We start from the raw sequence: 16,869 nt of genomic DNA, 5'->3' as shown, positions 1-16,869 counted from the left end.
ACTCAAATTGGGTGTCAACATACTTTATATACAAACAGAGATATGAAAAATTGTGGTATATATGTGTAATAAGAATTGTAATGCAAAAAAAAATAACAAAAAAGTACATGTATGAAGACATGAATTGACGTGAACATACTTTATATACAAAGATATGAAAAATTGTGCCCTATATGTGTATTAAGAATTGTAATGCATTCTGCTGTCATGTATTTAAAAAAATAAAATCAATTTTAAAAAAAGAAATACAAATGGTCAAAAAATATGGGAAAAAATGTTCATCATAAAAGGAATTTTACAAAAATAATCCCACAAAAATAGAAGAGACCAATAGAGTCAAACAAGGGGTAGAGAAGAAGGAATAAAGGGAGAACATGAAGAAATACTGAGGATGAAATCTGCCAACTTTTGCTATATCCATATATGAGTATGCCATAATGAATCCTGTATTTATATATAGTTATAATGCACTAATTAAAATAATAATGATAACAGAAGGGAGACCAGTAGATTAAAGCAAGGGGATCACGGGCATGGGGGTGAGGAGGGCAGTGAAAAGGAAGGTACAGAGGAATGAGATTGATCAAACTATGTTCTGTGCATGTATGAAAATGGCATAATGAATATGACAATTATGTATAATTATAATGTACCAATAAAGTTAAATTTTAAAAATTCTACATAACAGTCAATGTATATATTTTACATCTGAGTTTTAGTAGTAATGTTGTTTCAGGTAACAGGCACGAAATTAAAGCCTATAGTATACTAAGAGGTCATAAATTGATAACAAAAGACAAAGAACTCAAGAGGAAAATAGAAAAAAAGATATAAACAGGAAATTCACAATCAAAAATATACAAATAACCCCAAAAAATAAAAAAAAATGCTCAAATTCCCTAGTAGCCCAACAAATGCAAACAGAAATAACAATGAAAAACAAATTGATTGATTAAACAAATACTATGGTACACATAGCTAGTGTTTTGGAGAAAGAAATTTTCCTTTGCTATTGACACAAATGTAAAGTATCAAATATTCCTGGAAAGTACTAGCAACATCTACTAAAATGAAAACACAAAAATGCATTGATCCAGCAATCAATCCCACCTTCAGGAATCTATCCCATGGAAAGAAAAAGTACCAATAAATAAGAACATGCACACAAGGCTGTTTCCTAATGCATTGGTCATAATAGGAAAAACTAAAAGCAAAATGAATTATCTTTGAAGGAGGTAAAGATGAGAAAAATGATGATTCATCTATACTATGAAAAATTGTATGTCTTTGAATAAGCTGCATCTATACCAGTTTAGTCATAGGGATTTCAAAATACAGTGGTACATGTTTGTATATTTCTGCTAGGTATCTATGTATATGTATGTAGTAATTCAAGTGCATGTGGTTATATGAGCATAAAATATTGAAAATATCCACTTAACTGATATCATGCATCTTTTGGTTGGGTTCATAGAAAGAAAGGCAAGCTAAGGAAAAGAAAGGTAGATAAGAATCAAGCAAAATAAAGAAAGACTGTACTTAAGAAGATTGTATGATTACATTTATATATTTATATAAAATTAGATATGCATCTGTACAAGAAAATTAGGGAGATGAAGATGATGAATTAAAGGAAGGCTATGCTTTCAGTTGCTCCATACCTAAGGATTCAAGCAGCAAGAGCACTAATTCTCAATAAGGTGGATGAAAGAAGGAATTCACTGAAACTCAATATCAAACAGGAAGAGTCTCAAAGACTCAGACATTTGGGTGAACTGAACAAAAACATGAAAGAGTAGATTGGAGCCAAGTAGCGGCAACAGAAATGCTGGTTCACTGCAGAGGGGAAAGTAATACAAACCGAGACACACAGCAGATAAATTTGTGATTAAAAAAAAAATCCTGTTAGATTAGAAAAGCAGCCTGAACTTAGCTGATCCAGAGGCTCCACAGAGAACTGGTGTTTGAAAAGTTATGTTTCTAATTAGCAAGTGGAGAGCCAGGAGCCATCTTGAGGAGGCTATGCCACAACTTGCTGTAGAAGCTCAGATTGTAGCAAACATTGCCATACTGTCCTAGAAAGCACCTATCATGACCTACAGTGTACCCAGCAGATGAGTAAATGGACACAGAGAAGATTGTGCCCAAGGGTATTCAAGTCAGAAATGCAAAGGGGAGTGCAACTCACTCTCCCTTTGATTCTGGTGGCTCACAAGACCAGCTGAAGAGGATGAGGAAACTAACTGATCAGGCAGAGTGAATAGGGACTAAACCTGGGAAGGCAGTATTCTTGGGCAACAGAGTGTATGAGATCTGTGGAGAACTGACTGTCCTGCCCCAGGAATAGAATTCTAGGAAGGCTCCTGAGATACAGAATCCCAGCAGGTATAGCATCTGTCTTACCCTGGAGGTATGATGTTCTGATCTCTCCAACAAGGATTCTACCCAACAAAGTCCATAAGGACTGATTAAACCTAAGTTCCAACCACTAGAACTTCCTTCTTAGAACTTTGAAGCAGCCCCTTCCTGGGAGAGCACCTATTTGGTCTGTCAAGACAAAAATTCCAATTACAGTACTTCTCATTCTATCTTATACCGGTGAGTAGGAAAACTGAGAGTTAGGTCACCAACTTCATCTTTAGGTCATTCAGTGGGTAGCTTGGTGAGCAAAACAAAAAGAGGTAGGGGTTAACAATCCCTAATCTTTTCCCCAACACTCACTCTCTCTCTCCCAGTACATAGCCCAAGAAAAGGAAAGAAAGAAACTTGGCAGTAGAAGTGACCATCCATTCATCAACAATTTTGACCACCTCAGTGGAGATAATTTTTCATTAAGAATCATTGTTCCTGGGGCTGGGGGTGTGGCTCAAGTGGTTGCACGCTCGCCTGGCATGCACGGGGCGCTGGGTTCCATCCTCAGCAACACATAAAAAATAAAATAAAGATGTTGTGTCCACTGAAAACTAAAAAATAAACATTAAAAAAAAAATCACTGTTCCTATTTCTTTTCTTTTCCATTTTTATTTTGACATGTATGTGTTCTTGCTGCACTGATTTGTTAGTGGAGAATATATATGTATTCTTTCTCTCTCTCTCTCTCTCTCTCTCTCTCTATATATATATATATATATATATATATATATATATATATACACACACACACACACACACACACACACACACAAATAAACAAACATTTACATACATGTACATATCTTCTTATTTTTAGAATTTTTTTGGTAATAGTTATTTTCCTTGTCTTTTGAGGGTTTGAGTATTTTGGTCTGTTTATTTTGATTTGGTTTGGTTTTTGCTTGCTTATTTCTTCTGTACAGCCAACTTCTCTTGTTCTCTCCTCTCTCCCTTTACTTTGTTTTTTCTATTTTTTCTCCTTCTTTATAGCTATTACTTGCCACATCTCTTCTGCATTCTCTATTCATGTTTTGAACATTCTAAACTTTCTTTTACCTTCCTATCACATTATCTTTTCACTTAATGAACTGAATTTTTACCATCTTTTCTAACTATTTGGTTTATATAACTCCATATCCCACCATTCACATGATTGCAGTTATTAGTACTGTGGATGACACAGTAGACAACTACTAATTAACATCAGACCTAGTTCACAGGTATTTATTGTTCTTGCTGTTGGCCATTGCTGACTCCACTGTTCCTGTTTTTGTGGTAATTAGTACTGTTGTTGTAGATGACACAGTAGGCACTGGATCCTTATTTAATGCTGTATACTGTTTGCTTTGGTTGTTGTTATTCTTCATTTCCCCCTTTTCTGTGAGGTACTGGGAATCTACAGGGACACTATAAGTTAACAAAGATAGACACACTTCTGCTGAACTAAATGCAGTCAAAAGACAACTCATCTTGATCCACACACACAAAAAAAAACACAGTCAAACTTCAGCAAAACTTTAATACAAAGAATAGAAGAAAGAAATAAAAATCCCAGACTGACAACCAGACCCCAAGGAAGAATAGCTAGGGGGTGCTGTCAAGTCCCACCCATGGATATCCACTACTAAAGCAAAAACAGACAAAATCAAAACAAAGGCTATAGAGACTACAACTACAATGGGTCTCAATCTACATGACTCTAGAACACTTTGGTAAAAAATAAAAACAAAAAGCCTGTTCCCTAAAAGGGCCCACACATAAGAGTGGGAAAGAAAACCATCCTAGCAGATGAATAAAATTCAATATAGGAAACAAAAAATATGAAAACACAAGGTAATAAAATGTCTCCTAAAATTCATAATTCACCAGCAACTGACTATAAAGATATTGAAGTAGATGAAATATCAGGTAAAGAATTCAAAATAATGATTATAAAAATAATCAATGAATTCTAACAGAACACAGAAAAACAACTGAGTGAATTAAGGAACACAGTACAGGATATGAATTTGAAACACAATGAGGAGGTAGAGATGTTGAAAAAGAACCAGACAAATATTGTAAAAAAAAAGACATTATAAATCAAATAAAATGTTCAATTGAAAGGCTCCCTAATAGAGTAGACAATGCCAAAGACTGAATCTCAGAGCTGGAAGGCAGTGGCCAGCCTTGAACAGAAAATAAGTAACCATGATCAGAATATACAAGAGTTCTGTGACAATATTAAGATTCCAAATTTAAGAATCACTATAATTGGAGAGAGTTGTAAGATAAAGGCTAATAGCATAGATATATATACTCTTCAGGGAAATAATATCAGAAAATATTCCAAACCTAGAAAACAAGAGATGGACATCCAGATAGAAGATGCATTCAGAACACCAAACAGACATGATCAAAAAAGAACCTCTCCAAAACACATTATAATTGAAATACCTAATATACAGAAGAAGGATAGAATTTTAAAAGCCTCAAGAGAAAAAATGAAGGTCACATTTAGAGGCAAGCCAATTGGAATTACTTCTGTTTTCTCTGCACAAACTCTAAAATTCAGGAGGGCTTGAAATAATGTGTTAAAAGCCCTGAAAGAAATTAACTGTTAACCAAGATTGCTAAATCCAGATAATCTATCCTTCAGAATCTAAGAATAAGTAAAAACCTTACAACATAAACAGAAATTAAAAGAATTTACAACTACTGGGCTGGGGTTGTATTTTAGTGGCAGAGCGCTTGCCTAGCATGTGCAAGGTACTAGGTTCAATCCTTAGCACCACATAAAAATAAATAAAGGAATTCTGTTCATATATTACTACAAAAAAGGTTTTTTAAAAAAGAATTTACAACTACTAAGCTAGCACTGTGGAAAAAAGTCAAGAAATACTTCAAAACGGAACAAATAAAAACAAGTTCACAAATGAATAAATATGATTTTATGAGTAGCTAAGCAAATGGGAAACAGGGCCAAATTAAATATTAGAAAAAAATCAAAATGGCAGGAATTAATAAGAACATTCAAATATAAATATTCTCAAGTCTCTAATTATAAGACATAGGATGGCATAATGAATTAAAAATACAAGACCCAACTATATGTGGTTTTCAAGAGACTCACCTTACAGGCAAGATGGCCACAGGCTTAAAATTAAAGATGTAAATTGATATAAATAGGCAGGCTGTAAATAAGCAGGAGTAGCTACTGTCATATCTGACAAACCTGATTTCAAGTCAAAATTTTTCAGAAGAGACAAAGAAGGTCACTTCATACTAGTAGAGGGAATAACTCAACAAGACGATATAACCATAGTAAATATTTATGCCCCAAACATTGGTGCACCTCATTATATGAAACAGACACTACTCAAATTAAACATTCAGATAAACCCCAGTACAATAATGCTGGCTGATTTCATCACACATCTCTCACCAATAAAGAAGTTAGCCAGATATAAACTTAGTAAAACTCTTTAGACCTAAAAATAATTATAAATCAAAGGAACTTAAATGACATCTATGGAACATTTCATCCAACAATAACACTTTCTTCTTAGTTGCTCATGAAAACTTTCTCCAAACTAGACCATATTTTAGGTCACAATGAAACTTTTAGCAAAAACAAAACCTCATATAATTCCTTCATCTTATCTGCTCATAATGGAATTAAAGTAGAAATCAACACCTAAAAACCCACAAAAACTACATAACTACATAAACATGTAGATTATAGATTGAATACACTTTTGAATGACGAATGAGTGATCAAAGAAATCAGGGAACATTATAAAGGTCTTTCTAAAAGACCTTTTTTAGCTATAAGTGCCTACATGGGAAAATCAGAAAGATCCCAAATAAAAATATATAATGCTACATCAAAAGGCAAGTTTATTGGTTGATAAACAAAAATAAACCAATTTATTCTTGATAAACAAGAATAAACCAATTCTAAAATGAGCAAAAGTAATAAAATAATTGAGATAAAAGCCAAAATCAATGAAATTGAGAACAACAACAACAACAACAACAAAAACACAATACAATGGATCAATGAAACAAAGAGTTGTTTCTTTGAAAAGAAAAACAAGATTGATAAGACCTTAGCCAAACTAACCAAAAGAAAAAGAAGATTAAAATTAATCATAAAAAGGAGAAATCACCACAGACACTATAGAAATCCAGAGGATCATTAGTAACTATTTTGAAAACTTATATTCCAATAAATTGGAAAACCTAGAAAAAAATATGATCTGCTAAAAAAGAGGACATAAAAAAACAAACAAATAACTATCAATGAGATAAAACAATAAAAAAAGCCTTCAACAACAACAAAAAGCCTAGGCCCAGATGGATTCTCAGCTGAATTTTACCAGGCCTTTAAAGAAGATGTACTACCAATGTTCCTCAAATTCTTTCATAAAATAGAAAGGGATGGAACACTTATAAATTCATTCTATGAAGCCAGTATTACCCTCATACCAAAATCAGATAAGAAAACATCAAGGAAAGATAACTATAGACTAATACACTGATGGAACTAGATGCAAAACCCCTTAATAAAATATTAACAAATCGTATTCAACAAGGTATTAAGAAGATTGTATATCATGAGAGTTTTAGTCAGCTTTTTTACTGCTCACACCCAAAGACCTGACAAGAACAATGAGAGGAAGAAAAAAAGTTTATTTTGGGGATTATGGTTTCAGAGGTCTTAGTCTATAGATGGCTGACTCCACTGCTCCTGGCATCATACAGGAAGAGTGCGGTGGAGAAAAGTGGCTCAGGACATCACACCAGGAAGCAGACAGAAAGTTTCACTCTACTCATCAAGGATAAAATTTTACTCCAAAGGCATGGTCCCAGGAACCCACCTCCTTTAGCAACACCCTGTCTGCCTACAGTTACCACCCAGTTAATCCCTATCAGGAGATTTTTATACTGATTAAGTTAAGACTTGCATAACCCATTCATTTCACTTCTAAACTTTCTTGCCTTGTCTCACACATGAGCTTTTGGGGGACACCTAATATCTACACCATAACAATGACCAAGTTTGTTTTTATTTCAGGGATGTAAGAATAGTTTAACATATACAAATTAATAAATGTAATTCGCCACAAATATAGAATCTGAAAGAAGATGCAGATGTCTACTCTCACCACTCCTATTCAATATAGTACTAGAAATTCTAGTCAGAGAAATGATGGAAGAGAAGGCAATAACAGGAATAAAACCAAAAAAATGGATGAAGTCACATTATCACTGTTTGCAGATAACATGATCCTATACTTAGAAGGTACAAAAATCTCTACCAGAAGGCTGCTAGAGCTAATAAACAAATCCAGCAAAGATGCAGGTTACAAAATCAGCATTCAAAAATCAATACATTTCTTATAAACCAATAATGAATCTAGTGAGAAAGAAATCATGAAAACAATTCCATTCACAATAGCGTAAAAAAAAAAAAAAAAAAACCCTAGGAATAAATCTATCCAGAGAGATGAAAGACCTCTACAAATAAAAAAGAAGAATTGAAGAAAACACAAGACGATTTTAAGACTTTCCATATTAATGCATAGGGAGAATAATATTGTTAAAATGGCTATACAACCAAAAGCAATATACAGATTCAAAGCAATCTCCATCAAAATACCAATGACATTCTTCCCAGAACCAGAAAAAGTCCTAAAATGCATGTGGAAAAACAAAAGACCCATAATAGCCAAAACAATTCTAAGCCAAAAAAGCAATGCTGAAAGTCAACTCAAAATGGATAAAGACTTAAGAATTAGGTCAGAAACTATAAAACTCCTAAAAAAAAATACATATGTGCAGGCAATGACTTTTTTTATAGGACCCCTAAACCTCAAGAAATAATGCCAAGAGTTAATAAATGGGATGGCATCAAATTAAAAAGTTTTTGCACACAAAAGAAACAAGATTGTGATGAGACAACCTACAGAATGGGAGGAAATCTTTGCTAACTGCTCTTCTGAAATTAAAATCCTGAATATATAAAGAACACAAAACATTTAACACAAAAATAAGCCAATTAATAAATGGGCAAATGAACTAAACAGATACTTCTCAAAAGAAAAAATACAATTGGCCAACAAATATATGAAAAAAAATTGTTCATCATTAGCAATTAGAGAAATGCAAATCAAAACTATACTGAGATTTCATCTCACTCCAGTTAAAATGGCATCCATCAAAAGTACAAACAATAAATACTAGAGAAGATATGGAGAAAAATTAACACTTTTACACTATTGGAGAGACTGTAAATTAGTACAACCACTATGGAAATCTGTATGGAGCGTCCTCAAAAGACTAGGAATAAAACTACCATATGACCCAGCTATACCATTCCTCGGTATTTATCCTAAAGAATTAAAATCAGCATACTATAGTGATACATACATATCCATGTTTTAACAGCACAATTCACAATAGCCAAACTATGGAACTAGCCTGGGTGCCCTTCATAAATGAATGGATAAAGAAAATGAGGCATATATACACAATGGAGTTTTATTCAGCCATAAAGAGTAATGAAGTTATATCATTTGCAGGAATATGGATGGAACTTGAGAACATATATATAAGTGAAATAAGCCAAATTCAAAGTCAAGGTTGTGTGTTTTCCTTTAGATGTAGGAGCTAAAGAAAAAAAAAAGAAAAGAAAGGTGGGGAGGGAAACATGAAAATTGAAAGGATGTCAATAGAGTAGAAAAGGAACCCGGGGGAGGGAGGAGGAAAAGGGAGAGGAGTAATACTGGGGAATAATATTGGCCAAATCATATTGCTATATTGTGTGCATGTATGAATATTTAACAATGAATCCCACTATTATATACAACTATAATAAACCACTTTAAAATATGAAAAAAAGAAATTAAATTTAAAATTTGTTAAAAGAAGAAAGGTAAAGAGAGATGGAGTAAGAAAAGAAAGGGGCCTTAGACACCATGAACTCAACAAGCAATCATTTTATATGTGGAAAAATTGAGGCCTAGGGAGAACCAGTCTGTGATCTGATAGAGACATAGCTGGGCAAGCTGGAATGGGGGTTAGGTGCTTCATGTGCCCATAGAATCTGATATTAGAAGTTCAGAAAAGTTAGTTGGCCAGGCCCCAGAAGGTATGTACAGAGGGTTTCCAAGGCCAGGGACACCGCCTGTGCTTCTGTAACACACATATACTTAGTGTAGTTCTAAAGGAAGTGTATTTCCCTTGGCTGTTCTATAGGAGGCAGAATAACATACTCATTTATTGTGCCCCTATTCAATAAAACCCTGAAAACTCTGGAGAGCAGTTTACATGTAAGCAAGCAGTGCCTGTGGTTGGGGTGAGGATAGGCTTGCCAGGCCACCCTTGTACTCCAGCTTTGGAAACTAGGGTGACATCTCATCTCTCATAAGGGTAGGGGCAGATACAGGTTTTGGAAACCTGAAGAGATGTCCTTTTTAAGAAAAATAATATAAATCTACATTTGTTTTTGCAAATTTTAAAAATATACATGCATGTGAGTATATTACCAGAATGCTTCCCAGGTCCTTGGAAGGGGACTGAAATGCAGGGGACAGTGAAGCTGAAGGTCCAGCATAGCATGTTGAACCCTTCTCTTTACCCTAAGAGGCCAAGTTCTTTTTCTCCACCAGCAACTACCAACCAGGCTTCACATTCAGCTGCCAAACACTCTATATACACAGCTGTGTCACACAGCCAAAACAAGAGCTGGGAGACAGGCCATGATTCCCAGCAGTCATCCTGGACTTTACCTCACATCACTCACTTGGGCAGTCACCAGGTTTCCGCATGCGTTAAAGGACTGTAACGATTAAAGTTCTGTGTAATTTAAACAAAGTATGACAATTCAGCCTCTTATCTGTAATTATCCTTAAAGTACTTGTGGTATTCAACTGAGGAAGAAGGGCAGAACTGGGTTAGAAATAAAAGGCAATACTCACTCTATGTATACCTATATTGTGTACTTAAAACCAGGTTTGAATACTTTGAATATTTACCTTGTATTTGTAATTAATGTTTTAATTTGCAGTTAAACTAATAATAGAAATAATTAAGATGTGATACAGGGCTGGGGTTGTGGCTCAGTGGTAGAGCACTAGCCTAGAACATGGGAGGCCCTGGGTTCGATCCTTAGCACCACATAAAAATAAATAAAATAAAGGTATTGTGTCTAACTACAACTAAAAAATAAATATTTTAAAAAGATGTGATACAAATAACTTTTATCTCTCTTTTAAAAACCTCAATAAATCCAGAAATAAATACTCACTTAAAAGTACTGTGCCACAAATCTAGCACAGCCAGCATCGTGGGATTCATTGCATTCAAGTGATCCCTAATATAACTACTTGCAGCTAAGAAAGATGTTCTCCAAGGTTTTGGCAGAATTTCCATCCTGAAAACAAAGAGAAAATATTTAATTATTTATTTTTAATAATCAAGAGAAAGTATTGGGCTAGAGTATAGCTCAGTGATAGAGTGATTGCCTAATATTCATAAGACCCTGAGTTCAATCCCCAACACAGCAAAAAAAAAAAAAAAAAAAAAAAAGAAAGAAAGAAAAGAAAAAGGAAGAAAGGAATAAAGAAAGAAAAGAAGTATATTTACAATAAATGCAAATTTTTAGCAATAATTATTTGCTTTTAATAAAAATATATCACCTAATAAATAATACAATATTAAATTATTTTGAAAAATATATACAGGGTATACTCTATATGGCTTAGTATAATTTCATTATAATAATGATTATCCAACTAAATTTTAATCTTTAGCACATAAATTAATTTTTGTCTGTAAATACTTGATCTGATTGAGTCTACAAATAACTTACAATGATATCTTTGTAGCCAGATATCTTTCATATGTGAAAAAACTCTGTTAATTTTAGGGTATACAACATTTGGATTTTGCCTTTATTTTTAAAATATTTTAAGGACACAGTCCAACTTGCCTGTGGAAATTCCCTTGAACATTATCATCTGTTAACGTGTAAAGAACATTTTCAAATCACAGATATCCTTTAACATTCTTAACTGAAGACCCATTTGTTCTGTAACTCCAATGATTTAAATAATCATCCTTTAAATATTAAATATATGCCATCTTTATCTTTCAGAATACAGATGACTCCCAACTTACAACAGTTGGACTTAGGATTTTTCAGCTTTATGATGGTGCAAAAGCAATAACATTCAGTAGAAAATGGACTTTGAATTTTGAATTTTTTCAGGATTGGCAATATGCCACAGTGATAATAGTTTCTCATGATGTTCGACAGTAGCAGGGCACTGCAGCTTACAGCTAGCCATGCAATGAGGAAGGTAAACTGTGGAACACAGCAGACTATGTTGGTAAGCTATGATGTTCAATAGGTAGGCATATTAAATGTGTTTTCATCTTACAGTATTTTCAAACCTCTGTATATTTCAATATCCATTTTTTACTATAACGTTTTTTTCTCACGGATTTTAAACAGTTTGTCCTGTTTTGCTCCATAGTAAGATTAATTTAGCTTTTCGGGTGTGATTGCAATACCTCCTATATAATTATGAAGGATAATTCTTGTCTTTCCCCAGGAGAACAGATGTTCTCCATAGAAATTAAGTGGCTACTTGATGTCTTCTTCTTTTTTTTTTTCCTTTTTCTTTTCCTTTTTTTGGAGGGAACATTTTTAATTAAAAAAAAAAAAAAGAAAGTAAAACTGAATTGCTTTTTAATTATATAAGTCCCATTCTTCAAACTATTTAAGAGATTTATTCCTAAATGTCAATTAGTTTTAAGGGAAAATATACAGCAAGTGAATTTTCCCATTATATGGTCTATAATTTAATCCTTGTACTAAATTAAGACATTCTATATATGCATATTTTCTTTTTTTAAATTTTTTTAGTTTTTAATTGATTTTTTTATAAAAATAAATGACAGTGGAATGCATTACAATTATTATTACACATATACAGCACAATTTTTTATATCTCTGGTTGTATACAAAGTATGTTGACACCAATTCATGTCTTCATACATGTACTTTGGATAATGATGTCCATCACATTCCACCATCCTTGCTAATCCTTGCCCCTTCCCTTTACTTCCCACCTGCCTGCCCTATCTAGACTTCATCTATTCCTCCCATGCTCCCTGTCCCTACCCCACTATGAGTCAGCCTCCTTATATCAGAGAAAACATTTGACATTTGTTTTGGGGGGATTGGCTAACTTCACTTAGCATTATCTTCTCCAATGCCAACATTTACCTGCAAATGCCATGATTTTATTCTCTTTTAATGCTGAGTATTCCATTGTATATATATGCCATACATTTTTTTTATCCATTCATCCACTGAAGAGCATCTAGATTGGCTCCACAGTATAGCTATTGTGAATTGTGCTGCTATAAACATTGATGTGGCTGTGCCCCAGGAGTATGCTGTTTTTAAATCTTTTGGGTATAGTCTGAGGAGAGGGATAGCTGGGTCAAATGGTGGTTCCATTCCCAGATTTCCAAGGAATCTCCATACTGCTTTCCACATTTATGCATGTTTTCTACAGGTTCTCAAATGTGTTTTTGTGAAAGTTATCATCAAGCTTTGATACCCCACCACATCTGAAGCCTTTCACTACTTGCTGTGGAGACACAAAGACATTTCAGGTTCTCTCCACCATCTAAATGTACATCTGTCCATGTGATTAATCATCTGTCCATCTATTCATCAATTTGTAAATGTAACATACTATAGTTTAAATACATCAATAAAGATCATAATAAAAATTAGTTGAATATATGAAATATATACATACACATATGTAATTATCTAATGTATATGTTTAGATATAAATTATAAACATGTGTATGAGAAAACATGGCATGTAAATATATTATATAAACATAAACAGTCACATAAAATCAATATTCTTAGAGAAACTTGACCACTTACTCAGCACGATGGGGTGGAAGTTCAATTGTCTTTTTATCATCTTCTTTTTCTCTAGGGTCTTTTAAAACAAAATCAACTAAAAGAAAATTGTAAAGTTTTTATAATAACCTTATATTAATTATGCATTTACAAAACTTATTACAAGCAATTATAAAACTAATTCTATTAAAATTAATCAATTTAAATTAAAGTTTTTAATAATAAACAATCTTAGTACTTATGAAGAAAATTTTTATAACTTATGATTACAATCAGATTTGCATCTTTGAGAATATCTGTTCTCTTTCTTAACAATGTGTCCCTATTCTTTCATTTGAAAATGATAATTGTTTTTAATATTACATTGTCCTTTATAGCTTTTTCACCAAAAGTATTCTTATTGAATTGAAGCTCATCAAAACAGAGTAGTTTTCTTTCACTGTAGAAAGGAACATATCAACTTTTTAAAATTTATCTTTTTAGTTTATTTTATTTATACATGGTACTGAGAATCAAACCCAGTGCCTCACACATGCTAGGCAAGCACTCTACCACTGAGCCACAACTTGTTCTCTTGTTCAGTTCAAACTTGTTGTCTTTTAAATAGCATAAGTGCATAAAACTATCTTATTATAAAATCAGTCAAATAAGCTTAAAATCAGTCAAATAAGCTTCTTCTGCTTTTGTTTTCAGTGGTCTTTAAATCACAAATACCAATTCTCTTGCCTGTCTTTCAAGAATCTCTTTATAAAATGCAAATATGCCATTACCACCATGCTTAAAATTCTTCAGAGCCTGTTCATTACCTTCAGTTGCTTTAAAAAGAAATATAAGACCTTCAGATAGTGTCCCCTTCCCAAAACACATGCTATATTTTGGTCATCAAAACTGCCATAGCTTGTACCATTTCCTAAGACAAACATGTTCTCAAGAATACATTCCTTATCCTTCAAGATTCAGTTCAGGGGCCTCCAGAGTCCTTCCTAACAAGTTGGGGTAATATCTTCTCCCTTACGTCCTCTGTCTGTCTTCTTATTGCACTTACTACTGTGCTTTATAGTTCAGTGATTTGTTCATCTCCCTCATTATACTATTTGGCTCTTTATATTACCAAGATATTCAATCCCTCATTATACTATTTGGCTCTTTATATTACCAAGATACTCAATAAAAATCAAATGCAGTGAATGATCTGGGAACATTTTTGGGAAGTGTTCAGGGAAGTGTTCCCAGGTCATCCCAAAGTGTTGTGATGTCTCCAACTTTGAACAGAGCATCAGTTATACCAGTTTTATTACTGCAACCAACTGGGGAACCTTTTTTAGAAGTATGGATACCAAGGTCCCATCTCCAAGCATTTTAATTCGGGTTGGACCAGAAATCTGTACTTCAAAAATGATTCTTAAAGATGTTCAGACTTAGGGTTAATCTATTGGTGTATACCATGAGTCAATGATTCTTTTTTATGTAAAGGACCAGACTATAAATATTTCCAACTCTGTGGGCCTCAAGGTCTTTGCTATAACTACTCAACTACTCAACTCTGCTCTCATAGCTCAAAAGCAAACACAATGTGAAAATAAATGAATGTGGCTGTGTTTTAATAAAACTTGATTTATAAATACAGGCAATGGCCAAACATGGCCTCTGGGCCCTGGCTTTCCAATTTTTGGTCCATAGCAATAATGTAATCATGTAAATTTATGACATCATTAATATTAATGTTCATTATTAATGTTTAAATTTTTAAGTTATTATTCATATATGTATATATATTCATATATGTATATATCTATCTCTTATACATATACCAAGAGATCCTTGAAGGAAGGAACCATTTTGAAGAGAGAGACTATCTCCTTAGGTGTCCAATGCCTTGCATAAATTAGATACTCAATAAATATTTTGAGGGATTGAAATTATGGTTTTATAATTTTCTTCAGTGATATTCTTTATTGAGAGTATGCATTACTACAAACAGAAAGACTAATTTTTAAAATTGCTTGTTGGAATTCATTATAAAAAGTTGCCTAAGATTTTATGTAACAATATAGGAAACAACATAATTAATATAGTAAATAATTTCAATTATAAGTGTTAAACTTCAATTAAAAATTATCTTTAACGTAATACATATTCAAATTAGAAAGCAAAGAGTAATCCCAATTTACCTATGGATTTCTTTACACTAAGAAGATAATCCTCTCTCATTTCATCGGATAATGCCGTTATACTGTCAGTGAGAACTTTCAGATGTTGTGGGACTAAATTCAATACATGTTCTAACCAAGAATCTTCCATTGGTGCTACGTGGTCCGTATCAATTCCATGGTGAATATAATAGTAATATCTCTACAAAGAGGAGAGAGGGAAAACACAGGTGGTATTATAAAAAAAGAACAATGTTTGTCAAAATGCAAAACCATTGAGAAAAATTCAAGTTTTAGAAGAACTAAGTTTCTATAAATTATAAAGAAGTATTGCGTGTAATTCATGGAAGCATTATTTAATATCTCTTAAATTCAAAATACATGTGCTATTTCATGAAAATTAAAGCTCTTATTTCAATTCACAAATATACTATTAATCATCACATTATATTACCAAATATATGATGCACTTAAAGTCTATTGTAAATTAGAGTTTAGTGCTTCATAAATGTTTAAAAATGTTAAATTTTGTCCTGTTATTATTGATAATCAAAAGTAGATATTAAAAGCTTCAAGCAAATCAGTATCCCTACATAGTAATTCCAAAAATATTATACAATAGGATTTAGAAAATTTCTAATTGACCTATTAATAATCTATATTATAATTTCAGAACTTCTATTATATGTGTTCATAAAATATTTATTTAAAAACCTGGGGTTATTTCTCTAAAAATGGAATTAAACTTTAATATATTTTCACAAGTATTTACATGGCACTTATTAGAAAAAAAATTAAACCTCAACTTTAAATTAGCACTATTACATTATTTAATATCCACATTTTAAAAATTATTATGTATTGGTATACTTGAAGAATCACTATTTCTAAAGATAGTCGATACACTTCATAAATGTACACTATATAACAGATAATTTCTCATAAAATAATAAAAAGCATGTAAAACCTATACATAACTGAGGCTAACTTTAAGATGGGAAAGCAAGTAGATTTGAGTTTTTTTGTTTTCGGTACTCCCCCAGTACCAAAGGGGCACTTGACCACTGAGCTATATCCCCAGTCCATTTTTTTATTGTTTATTCTGAGACAGGGTTTTGCTAAGTTATGTAGGGCCTTGCTAGGTTGCTCAGGCTGGCTTTGAACTCATGAGACTTCTGCTTCAGCCTCTAGAGCCACTGAGATTACAGGGGTGTGCCACTGAGATTACAGGGGTCTGCCATCAAGATACTTTAATTGTAGTTTTAAGTGACAAAATAGAGAATGATTTCCTCCATTAATCCAATAGAGGCATTTTATGGAATTCTATATTTACTCCTAAATCCACAGAGCTCCACAAAGGAGGCTCAC

At 32.9% G+C, this 16,869-nt stretch overlaps 1 protein-coding gene across 1 annotated transcript in view; it reads right to left on the bottom strand.

The window, feature by feature from the left end:
- The window catches only part of Dnah7 (dynein axonemal heavy chain 7), a 289,014-nt gene that overhangs the window by 244,492 nt on the left and 27,653 nt on the right, over positions 1-16,869 (bottom strand). Inside the window, exons 6-8 of the mRNA XM_077110312.1 lie at positions 15,523-15,703; positions 13,373-13,448; positions 10,706-10,831 (exon numbers count right to left, since the gene is read on the bottom strand). Coding sequence (XP_076966427.1) covers positions 10,706-10,831; positions 13,373-13,448; positions 15,523-15,703 — 383 coding nt within the window. The remainder of the gene's footprint in view (positions 1-10,705; positions 10,832-13,372; positions 13,449-15,522; positions 15,704-16,869) is intronic.

Source organism: Callospermophilus lateralis, chromosome 9, assembly GCF_048772815.1.
Source record: "Callospermophilus lateralis isolate mCalLat2 chromosome 9, mCalLat2.hap1, whole genome shotgun sequence".
Classification (NCBI taxonomy): domain Eukaryota; kingdom Metazoa; phylum Chordata; class Mammalia; order Rodentia; family Sciuridae; genus Callospermophilus; species Callospermophilus lateralis.
This window is presented reverse-complemented; position numbering and strand designations above follow the sequence as displayed.